At 40.4% G+C, this 12,379-nt stretch overlaps 1 protein-coding gene across 1 annotated transcript in view; it reads right to left on the bottom strand.

Moving 5' to 3' along the window:
* LOC138847796 (vomeronasal type-2 receptor 116-like) overlaps window positions 1–12,159 on the bottom strand; it is a 35,496-nt gene extending 23,337 nt beyond the window's left edge. Inside the window, exons 1-3 of the mRNA XM_070067601.1 lie at window positions 11,999–12,159; window positions 8,443–8,734; window positions 5,850–6,656 (exon numbers count right to left, since the gene is read on the bottom strand). Of these exons, the coding sequence (XP_069923702.1) occupies window positions 5,850–6,656; window positions 8,443–8,734; window positions 11,999–12,159 (1,260 nt within the window). The remainder of the gene's footprint in view (window positions 1–5,849; window positions 6,657–8,442; window positions 8,735–11,998) is intronic.
* Between the last annotated feature and the right edge of the window lie 220 nt (window positions 12,160–12,379).

Here is a 12,379-nt window from a genome sequence, read left to right as displayed (position 1 = left end):
CAACAGATGCTGGTGAGGATATGAGGAAAAAGGCACACTAATGCACTTTTGGTGAGAATGCAAACTGGAAAAGTCACTATGGGGGTTGGGGCTGTGGCACGGCAGGTTAACGCCCTGGCCTAAAGCACCAGCAACCCATATGGGTGCCAGTTGGAGACTAGCTCCTCCACTTCTGATCCAGCTCTCTGCTATGGCCTGGGAAAGCAGTAGAAGATGGTCTAAGTCCTTGGACCTCTGCACCCATGTGGGAGACCTGGAAGAAGCTCCTGGCTCCTGGCTTCAAAACAGTGCGGCTCTACCCTTGTGGCCAACTGGAGAGCATACCATTGGATGTAAGACCCTCTCTCTCTCTCTCTCTTTCTCTCTCTCTCTCTCTAAATATAGCCCTACCCTATGACCCAGCCATCCTACTCCTCAAAATTTACCCTAGGGAATTTAAATTGGCAAAAAAAAAGAGCTCAATGTTTATCTCAGCTCAATTAACAATAGCTAAGACTTAGAATCAACCTAGTTGCCCATCAATGGAAGAATGCTTAAAGAAATTATTGGATATTTACTCTATAGAATACTAACAGCAGTTAAAAAAAAGAATAAAAGTGAAATCCGGTCATTTGAAAGAAAATGGAGGAATCTGGAAAACCTCATGCTGAGTGAAATAAGCCATTCCCAAATGGATAAATATCATAGGTTCTCCCTGATCCGTGACAACTAACAGCACCAAAGGGGAAACCTGTTGAAGTGAAATGGACACTATGAGAAACAGTGACTTGATCAGCTCCTGTCCTGACTGTTGAGGTACAATGTCATACTTTATCCATTTTAGTATTTTTTGCTCTAGTACTATTGGTTGAACTCTGTAATTAACACACAATTATTCTTAGGTGTTTAAATTTTAACTGAAAAGTGATCGTGTTAAATATAAGAGTGGGAATAAGAGAGGGAGGAAATGTACAAGTAGGGACATGCTCAATCGGACTTGCCCCAAATGGTGGAGTTAGAAATATACCAGGTATTCCAATTCAATCCCATCAAGGTGGCATGTACCAATGCCATCTCACTAGTCCAAGTGATCAATTTCAGTTCAAAATTGATCACACTGATAGGTCTAAGAGTCAAAGGGATCACACAAACAAGACTAGTGTCTGCTAATACTAACTGATAGAATAAAAAAGGGAGAGAACGATCCTTCATGGGAAGTGGGATACACAGCAGACTCAGAATGGCAGATGTCCTAAGTAGCACTCTGGCCTCAGAATCAGCCCTTAAGGCATTTGGATATGGCTGAAGAGCCCATGAGAGTATTTCAGGCATGGAAAGCCAAGACACTCTGGAAAAAAAAAAAAACCTAAATCAAAGATCTCTGCGAGTGATATCCCAGTAAAAAGAACAGGCCATCAAAGAAGGAGGTACCTTTCTCTGAAGGGAGGAGAGAACTTCCACTTTGACTATGACCTTGTCTAAACAAGATCGAAGCCTGTGAACTCAAAAGGCTTCCATAGCCTTGGAAATTCATGACTGGAGCATGGGGAGATTACTGACGCCATAAACAAGAGTGTCAAATTGTTAAGTCAACAACAGGAGTCACTGTGTACTTACTTCTCATGTGGGATCTGCCCTTAATATGTTGTCCAATGTGAAGTAATGCTATAACTAGTACTGAAACAGTATTTTACACTTTGTGTTTCTGTGTGGGTGCAAACTGATGAAATATTTACTTAATATATACTAAATCGATCTTCTGTATATAAAGATAATTGAAAAATGAATCTTGATGTGAATGGAATGGGAGAGGGAACGGGAGATGGGAGGGGTGCAAGTGGGAGGGAAATTATTGGGGGGAAAGCCATTGTAATCCATAAACTGTACTTTGGAAATTTATATTTACTAAATAAAAAAAAATTTGCACCTAGAAAAATAAATAAATTATTGGATATATACTCTATAGAATACTAACAGCGGCAAAAAAATAAATAAATAAAAGTGAAATCTGGTCATTTGCAACAAAATGGAGGAATCTGGAAAACATCATGCTGAGTGAAATAAGCCAGTCCCAAATGGATAAATATCATAGGTTCTCCCTGACCTGTGACAACCAACTGAGCACCTAAAAGGAAACCTGTAGGAGTGAAACTGACACTATAAGAAGAAATGACTTGATCAGCGCTTGTCATGACTGTCAAGGAACAGCTTTCTATTTTATTCTTTTTAGTATTTTCTTTTTCTTCTTAATACCATTGGTTGAACACTTTACTTAACACACATTTATTCTTAGGTGGTTAAATCCAATTGAAAATTTATCCCTCTTTAAAATAGGAGTGGGAATATAGAGGGGGGAGATGGACAGTTCAGCACACGTTCCTTGGAGTTATCCCTAAGGGTAAAGCTAAAAACTTCCCATGGGACTCCAAATCTCTCTAAGTTGGCAGGTACCAATGCCACCTTATTAGTTAAAGTGATCAGTTTAAGTTCATAAATGATCATAAAGATAGGATTAAGTGCCAAAGAAAAATGTCTGCTAATAACAATTCATGGAATTAACAGGGAGAGAACGATTCAACATGGAAAGCAGGCCACATAGCAGACTCATAGAATGGCAAATGCCCTAAACAGCACTCTGGCCTCAGAATCAGCCCTTTAGGCATTCAGATCTGTCTAGAAAGCTCATCAGGAGAGCATTTCAGGCATGGAAATCCAAGTCACTGTGGCAAAAATATACCTTTCATGAAAGATCTTTGTGACTGAGATCCCGGTGGAAAGGAGGCCATCAAAAGAGCAGGTAACTTTCTCTGAAGGGAGAAGAGAATTTCCACTTTGACTATGGCCTTGTCTAAACTCAAGAAGCATCCACAGCCTTGGTAGCTCATGACAAGAGCCTCGGTTGATCACTGACATCATAAATAAGACTGTCAATTGTTAAATCAACAACAGGAATCACTCTACACTTGTTCCCCATGTAGGGTCTCTGTCCTTAATGTATTGTACTATGAGAATTAACAGTAAAACTAGTCTTCAAACAGTACTTTATCCTCTGTGTGTTTGTGTGGGTGCAAACTGTTGAAATCTTTACTTTTAGTACAGAGTTGATCTTCTGTATATAAAGATAATTAAAAATAAATCAATGAAGAATGGGATGGGAGCACTAGTAAGTGGTGGGATTGTTTGGGATTGTTTGGGATTGTAGGAGGGTGGGTATGGGGGGAAGAACCACAGAAGTTGTACTTTGAAAATTTATATTTATTAAATAAAAGCTTTCTATTAAAAAAAACCTGAATACAGACCTACCATATGATCCAGCCATCCCACTCCTGGGAATTTACCCAAACAGTGCCCATATGGGATGCTGGCACTGCAGGCGGTGGCTCTACCCACTGTACCATAGAGCTGTCCCCCTCTTCCTATATCTTTAAACTTCTGCTTCACACAGTATTGAGGTCATCACTTATGATACTGTAAAAGTTTTTAAAATATCAAATCAGAGTATACTATGAGGTGATCTTTACATAGATTATGTCATATCTGTATATGTGCAGGAATTATCCACGTAGGTAGGTTAATCCTCTGTTGATAGAGTAGTAGTATTACATTAATGTCATCTGTTAATATCTTCTGTATAACTATAATTTTGGCCTTTCATTTTGACAATATACATGACTTGTTTAGACCATAGGATTTTAGCAAGTGTAACATACATAGTAGCTTGTAAAGCAAATGTGTATTTCCCTTAACTTTTTGTGTGATTGGGATTAATGCATTTATAGCTCTCCTATGTCATCAGAATAAGCCCAGGTTATCCTGCTGGTAAACAAATGACCTCGTGGAGCATAGCTAACCCATCTGAGATGATGCACTCTTGAGTTACCTAACCCTAAACTGACACATCACTTAACTGAAGATCCATGAATAAGCCCACCAAGATTGGACAAGGATGCTTTGTAACAGTAGAACGGTATGGATGACTCATACCCAGTAGAAAAAAAAAAAACAAATAATTATACTGTCATTAAGTTCTGGTGTGGTTTTTTACTCAACAGCTGTTAACTGATAGAATTACTTTTGTGAAGCACCTAACAGATATGATAAAATTGCTCATTCACATTTCAGTAGTTGGACTTCTGTATATAAAGTCAATCAAAAATGAATCTTAATGGAAAATGGGATGGGAGAGGGAGTGGGAGGTAGGATTGCAGTGGGGGTGGAAGGGTGGGAATGGGGGGAAGAAATACTATATCCCCAAAAGCTGTACATATGGAAATTTGTATTCATTAAATAAAAACCTTCAAAAAATAAAATCATTATGAAAACATAAAAAAAAAACCTGAATACAGACCTACCATATGATCCAGCCATCCCACTCCTGGGAATTTACCCAAACCAAAAGAAATCAGCACCTGAAGGAGTTATCTGTACCCTCATGTTCATTACAGCACAATTTTCAATAGCTAAGATATGGATTCACCCCAGACATCCATCAACTGTCGACTGGATAAAGGAATTATGGCATATATACACTATGGCATACTACTCAGCTGAAAAAAATGAAATCCTGCCTTTTGCAATGGTGCAACTGGAAACCATTATACTTAGTGAAATAAGCCAGTCCCAAAAAGATAGATACCATATTTTCTCTGAACCAAGGTAACTATTACAGTACCTGAAATATAATGTATTGGAGTGAAACAAACATTTTGAGATTTAATAATGGTTTACAACCCTTGTCTCTTCTGCTGAAGAAGAGAGAGGTTTTTCCTTCACACTATTTGTTGAACTCTTTTACTTAGTGTAGGGTTAACCATACGATCATTAATAAACTGGAAATAGATCTTTGCAAAAATTAAGAGTTGGAATTGGAGAGGGAGGAGGGGGATGAGTTGGAGTGTGAGCAGGAGAGAGGCTAGGAGGGGAATTATCACTATGTTCCTAAATTGTATACATAAAATACATGAAACCTATATAACATAAATAAAATTTCTTTTAAAATAATGGGTTCTGATAAAGATGAGAATTATTCACTAAAATATTTTCAGAGACTAAACTTAATAGTACAGATCTAATTATATGTTCATTTTACTTATTGTTTGTATGCATTTTTAAATATAAACATAAATGAGTGACATAGGTATCCTGAGATTTGATTCTTATTTATAGCCCACATAGACTATACTCCTGAGAAAGTGATCTACTTACTACTGGTTAAATTCCTTCTTTAGTAGAGGTTTAAGCATATGATTATAAAGTAAGCTGAAAGTATGTTATCACAAAAATTAAAAGAAATATAAAAGAAGGAGGATGAAGGGTGGGAGTGAGGGAGAAAGGGTGGGAAGTGTTGTTATTTTTCTTACATTGACATATAAATACATGAAATCTGTGCCCTTTAAATAAATAAATAAAATTTGAAAGTCTTAGTTATGCAAAGTAAAAAGACACTATTTTCTGATACAATTTCTAATAGTATACATTCAAAATCGGCAATGACTGAAAACTCCAGCCAAAGTCAACAATCACAGATATAGCTGTAACCAATGGAAAGATCCCAGCTTCCAGGTCCAAGTGCTTGGGCCCCTGAACCCATGTGGGAGACCCAGAAGAAGATCCAGGCACCTGGCTTCGATCAGCCCAGCTGCAGCCATTGCAGTTATTTGGAAAGGGAACCAGCAGATGGAAGGCCTTTCTCTCTGTCTCTCCCTCTTATTGTAACTCTACCTCTCAAATAAAGAAATAATTTTAAAAAATCATCCATTGCAATCCTGTTGACCTTGAAATGAGAGCAGGGTCATGATGTTGTACCTTAATAAAACATCTCTAGATTCCATCAAGTGGGCAGTGTCTGTTCTGTTCCAGGGGAGGTTTACCTGCCAGGGAAGAATCATGGGCTGGGATGCTTCTGCTAAGGATCTCATTTCTACTTTCTCCAAAATCATTTTATGGAGGACATGGGCCACTGTGTAGACAGCATTGTAGACTAAATAGCTGGAGTCAGATATGGTCAGCAAGTCAATGTGTCCTGGAAGAAACTCTAAGGAAGTATTTGGTGAACAGGTTCCAATATGTCCACAAAATGATCCTGCAAGTGAGCAGTCCAGATGGAAAAGCCATAATTTACTGAAGTAAAAGTCTTCTGGGTAGTGAGAAGGCTTTGCCGTCTTGACAAAAAGTTTGAGGCCAGGGATTTCTTCCTTGTGGGGTGAAAAGGAGAAGCCTCCATGCAAAGAGTGCAGCATGTGGTTTGTCTCAGAAATGACAAGATCCCACTTTGATGTCATGATCCACACCTTCCCCATGGTTAAAAATGACTGCACTGAAATGTCCACACTGATGAGACCTCTTACATCACCATAGAGTATATGCACATTTGCAGATGAAACTCTGATGCTACTCATGAAAGTGAGATCACTATCCGCATACAACTTCTTTGTGACAGGGAGCTTCACTGTAAAGGCCACACAGATTCCTTTCTTGAGCATCGCTGCCTCAAAGTACTGAAGGAACTGCTCTCCCTTCATGTCATCAGACACAAAGAGCGCCACCCAAGTCCAGCCAAAATGCAGCAACAAGGAGATCATTCCATGGCCCAAAGAGCTGTCACTGCTGGCCATCTGATAGAGTGAGGGAAACTGGTCCTTATCATTTAGCATGGGATCAAAAGGGCCATAGGTGAGCTAAAAGCAAAGAAAAACACGATCAAACTTTTGTGGGATTTGGGTTGTTTCTCGGAAGTGAGTGAAAAAAATTCTAAACAAGGGATTCCTTCTGCAGTATGCTACTGAGTAAAGACAAAGTGCATGGCAGGAATGGACAAATCCTGCTATCTTGGCCACAGAGAAGACCATGCTTCACATGTCCATTGCTTTAGGTTAATAAATGTACACTTAAAGAAAATCTGTCAGTTTCTGTATGCTCTTCCTGTGCTGCAGTGGGGACTGAGAAGAAGGAACTTTGGATGCTACTTCACCCAGCCAGTGGTCTTTCCCCATCCTTTCCCAGGATGACTGGTGGAGCAGAGCCACCTCCTCCAGCAGCCACCATTGTAGATAACTCTGAGACAGAAATCTCTACTGTGTTGATCTCTTTGTATCTGGAGTGCACTGATTACCACAGGAATCCTGCGTTGTCTCCAAGGATACAATCACCAACCCTCTTTGATTTGGGGCAAAATAATTTTTCCAAACCAGAATCCTCTGATCACCAGGTGGCCCATGTTTGGCAGATACACGTCCTGATTTTTGCTTGTGTAGCAGGTCCCTGGTGAAGTATCTCTAAGTTGCTAGTGCAGACTCTGGGAGACAATAATTATAGCTCAAGTAATTTAATTTATTACATTCATATGGGGTTTCATTCCTGGCTCTATGCTTCTGCTGTGGCAGATTAAGTCCAACATCATGGGAGGTATTGGTGAGTGAACCAGCAGATGGGAATTCTGTCCATCTGTTGTGTGTGTGTGTGTGTGTGTGTGTGTGTCTATGTGTGTATTTCTCTGGCCCTCAAATAAAAACAGCAAGACATGAGGACTAGTAAGCACAATTATCACTAGGAATGCTGCAAAGAAATCGATTTGTGTGCCTGTGAAAAAAGGATGATTGGGCACAGGGATTAGGTGAATTCCAGTCTAACTTGAATTGAGCCTCAACATTCTGGGTGTAGCCAGTTTGGGTCAGATGAGTTAAGTTCCAACTTGTAACACCAGCATCCCATTTCAGAACTCCATCCAGTTCAAGGCTTGGCTACACCACTTCTTATCCACCTTCCTGCAAACATGCCTGAAAAGGCAGCAGAACATGACACAAGTGCTTGACCATAGCCACTTAAGTGGGAGATCTGCATTCAGTTCCTAGCTCCTGGCTTCTGCCTGACTCATATATGGCTATTGTGGGCATTTATGGAGTAAACCTGTGAATAGAAGCTCTCTCTCTCCCATTCTCTCTCTCCCTTCCGCTCTCTCTCTCCCTCTCCATGTTGGGGGGTGGGGGGTGTAACTTTCCCAATCCCTAATGCTTTCAAATAAATCAATCATCTTAAAAACCGCCTTGGAAATCTTTGAACTCACATAGCCATCAGATTTGCCCAAACAGAAACCATATGTGCAAGTCTTTATATCTTGACATCTAATATTGCTTGGTCTCTGGATCCCTCCCGAGACAGTGCTGCACTAGGACAGGATACCTCTGTGTGCTGTGGACATGTCTGATGCAGTATGGAGCTGTATTTGCCAATGTCTCCAGCTGGTGGGGGATGGATACACAGGCCCTAGACAGTCATCTGGGGGAGGCTCTCAGCATTCCCTGCTACTTCCTTTTGTTTCTTCTCCCTCCACTATTAATCACCCCAGGAATTCCCATGGGGTCAGTCTTAGACCACAGGGAGATGCCCCATTTCCCTTTCTTCAGAGGTGAGAGAATAGTGTTGGAGGAGATTCAACTATTGTTCTCCAGATTCACAACTCATTACCTGTGGGGTTTTGTAGAGCTCCAAAAGCGTTCCAAATTCAACAGACAATGCTGATGTGGTTCCAGCAATGATGGCAACATGTCTGCCTTGTGTATGGCAGGTGTAGTTAGGTAAAGGCATAGTGGCCCCAAACAACCAATACACTATGCTCAATAAGGTGTACTGTTCACTGGCAAAGGCATTGTAGAATTTGAAACCGAGGGTCAGGTTGGGGAGTAGCTGGGGGTTTTTATTGATCTCCTGGATGGCAAAGCGGAAGGCCAGCACATATTGGTAGTTCTTCCACAGCCACCTAAAGAGAGGAGCAGCATCAGGGAGAAGGGTGAGACTACGGAATTCAGAGCAACAACAATGCCATGCCCTGAGGCAGCAATGATCAGACTCAGGCTTCCACTCAGTGGTGCCTCAGCTCTAGCAAAAGGAGGAGGTGTGAGTGAAGTTCCAAGTGCTCTAGAAGATTGTGGAATGGCCCTTGAACTCCTCTGAAATCAACCATGTCTGTTCTCACACTCACCTTCAGGAACCCTTTAGGAAAGCCTTGATGTGTCCCAACTTAAGGACAACACCCAGGAGCAAGCATTTCTGTTTTCAGTAATTTCTGGAGTAGGCTGAATACCACCTGACTCATCAGTTGTCCCAAATTTTAGAACATTCTCCTCTTCAGCTAGGTCCATCTGAGCCATTTGACCCCTGTCCTTGCTATAATTTCCTAATACAATATTTCACTCTGTTCAAGTCAGCTTTAACTTCTTGTTTTCTTTCAAACATAAGAATTTATTCATAAACTCTGTTGGATAATTGGAGATGTTCACTTGCTTTTCATTTTTCTCTGTATTGAATTATCATTTCATATTTTATATTTGCATATTCTCTCCATTTTTCTAAATAACTTAAGTGAAAATTTGATTTCTTAGAATTTAAGAAGAGCTTTCCTGTTTCATGTACCTAAAAGGGTATATGTTCTGTTATCTCACTATGCATTCCTTTGGAATTCTGGATTTTTCTAATTTCTTACATTTCTTCCATAATTTGAATGCTAAGAAAATTCCTTTCTGGTAATAAGTTACACGGGACTCAATATATTTATCCAGTCATTCCTTTAGTCCTTTGTACTTGGATATGTTTCTATTTGGGGCATAACTAAGAATTTGTCCTTTTCCTCAATATTACAATATATATTCATACAGTTTGTAATTGGCAGTGCTTTGCTTATAGTTGAAAGGTATTTCTCTATTATGTCACACAGTGTTGTACATGTTATTCTTATATGTGGAGTTTGAAATTTAATTGTATCTGATAGGTAAAAATCACCATTCTATACACATATAATCCCATGAGGTTTTCAGATCATACAGAGGACTTTCTTGTTAACAATGAAGTTGACCTGAGAAATAAATTGTGTTCCTGGCATGTGTCCATAGCTTAGCTCTATTTATTTAACTGATACATTAAAACCATTGAATAAACTTTTTTCTTTTATACATTGGCCTTTGTAGTATAATATTTCATTTCAAAGGGCATAACGCATTCACCCCAGGATATTTATAGCACTTGCTATCAGCTTAAAGTTGGCTAGCTTAATTCTTTTGTCCCTGAAGACAATGTTGAGAAAAGTATACTAAATATTGCTGCAAGCCACAGCATGGATAAAACAGGAAAACATGGTGCACTGCAAGATGTCATCACAAAAGACCACAAAGGATATGAATCAATTCACATGAAGTGTCCATAACAGGCTGATCCTTACAGACACAAGACAAATGAGTGGTATGCAGGAGAGAAAGAATGAAGGATGTGGAGACACTGAAAAGGAGTGTGGGGATTTGTAAGCGGGTGATGAACATCTGCAGTTTTATCAGCAATGATTTGGGAACTATTTTAAAGAATCTTGATAAAAACTTTATCTCATTATTCAATGATGCATCCTATCATCTCAGAAAAATATACAGTTTATTAAATAAAAATTATCATTAGAGTATTACAGTCACACAAAATGAATGCCAAGTCAAAGGCCAAATACTGGGCAAACAAGTATGGGATATGCACATAAAATAATTCCCATCAGTCAGGCAAATAACAACATATCTTCCATCAGCTGTAGGGAAGTTATTTCCCTGTATTGAAGCTGGAGCTTGAAGTCAAACTCCAGAAAGCATCAATCATCTGAGCCCATCAAGGGGATTGAAGCATATCCAATTTTAGACTGTGACAAGCACAAGAGGGCTGGCAGGTCTGCACAAAATAGAGTGGCCAGACACTTTTCTACCTGGGGAAGAGAAGGCAGAGAGAAAAGCCTAACCTCATCTCCATGGCATGATCTAAAGCTTTCACCCTAAGATTACCACAAGGCAGGTCCTCCCTGTCTCCCACACAGCATCCATGAGATGAGAGATTAACTCACCTTCAGATAATCACATCCTATCTCCCTATATCAGATAGAGTACAATCCGTAGCTGCCACACAACCAGAAGATTCACATGCTTAAAATGTTTACCATAAATGTCCCATTAGGCATCTTGGCTAAGAATATACAAATTAAGAACAGACAAAATCAATGAAACATTGAGAAGGGACAGAACACTGTGAAAACACAGACTAGGAGAGAGCACACACTAACACTGTGCCTCAAAGGTCACCAGCCACATTATCAGTTGCCCCCAGTGCTTGGCAACCTGCTGAACTGATAAGCATTAAATTCCAAAAGGCACTGACAAGCACCAACACACACCATTTAAACCAACATCTCTCCGCCTCACCCTCTTCTGAACACATGAGCATATGGTTCTCTGCAGTGAGTCAGAAGCACACTCCACTGCCACCACCACCAAGGGTGCAGAGACAGGATGTCTGTTTCTAATCCTCACCATACATTAATGTTAACAGTTACTAAAACACATGCTGCTCAGGTGTGTCAAGCCCAGAATTAATGTGGTTTCTGTGTGGTTCCTGGAGAAGAACCTTCAGGATCCAAGTGACAGAATTGGAGAAGATAAACCCCTTTCTCCTTATGACTTTCAGGGACTTGATGCCTGCAGTCTGTTGGGGCTCAGTTATTGACATGTGGTTAGACACCGTCTGTTATGGTGGCACATCTCAGACACACATGGACTCACTCTCGGTTGCATTTTGACTATGCTCTTGTCAGCACTGACACTCAGAGTGACCCCTTAATCCTAACACTGACCCCAGACCAGGGTCTCAGTGTCTCAGGACACCTGTGCTCACTCCATGCAAGCAGGTAGGATGGGATCTGGAGTCCCCACATTATGACTCATTCCAAGATGCCCAGGGCTGCTTCTGAGATATCCAAGAAAATGGATTGGGCACATAGATATTAATGTCACTGCTCTGTCCTTGAAGAACTAAGAAGCAAATAGAAAAATGAACAGGAAGACATGGAAGGAACAAGAAAGGAAGGAATCTGTGCCCTTCTTTATTGGAATTTCTGCCACTTTTTGCATACCTTCCAGAATTCTCAGAAAGGATTAAACACAGTAATATACACTCACATTCAATCATAACCACACTTAATACATGCATACAATCTTGAACTTACCAAGACACAACAGTTCTATGCTTGGGAGGATATATAAAAGACATCTGGAGCTTTTCAGTTTCTGGTTCTGGGTAGTAGAGAGGGAAAAATCCACCCAGGATCAGGTCTCCATCTTGGTTGATACTTGGCTTAAAGTAATGACGGCATTGGCTGTAAGTCATGCCCTGTGAAGTGTGTATAGTGTGCAGGAGTAGGCACAGAAGGCTCATAGACAACATCTTGCCAGGGTTATCACAATGCAGAGATGAAGCCCAAAATGTCAGTTGAGAGAAGGGAACAAGGAGTTGGCAGGTGGTGGCTGGCTCAAAAACCTGTAGAGAATTGCTCCCTGTGCAGGGCGCAGCTGATTCCCAGTATTGCTGTGTGCCAATCTAGTGAGTC

This window comes from Oryctolagus cuniculus (assembly GCF_964237555.1).
Source record: "Oryctolagus cuniculus chromosome 16 unlocalized genomic scaffold, mOryCun1.1 SUPER_16_unloc_1, whole genome shotgun sequence".
Taxonomy (NCBI): domain Eukaryota; kingdom Metazoa; phylum Chordata; class Mammalia; order Lagomorpha; family Leporidae; genus Oryctolagus; species Oryctolagus cuniculus.
This window is presented reverse-complemented; position numbering and strand designations above follow the sequence as displayed.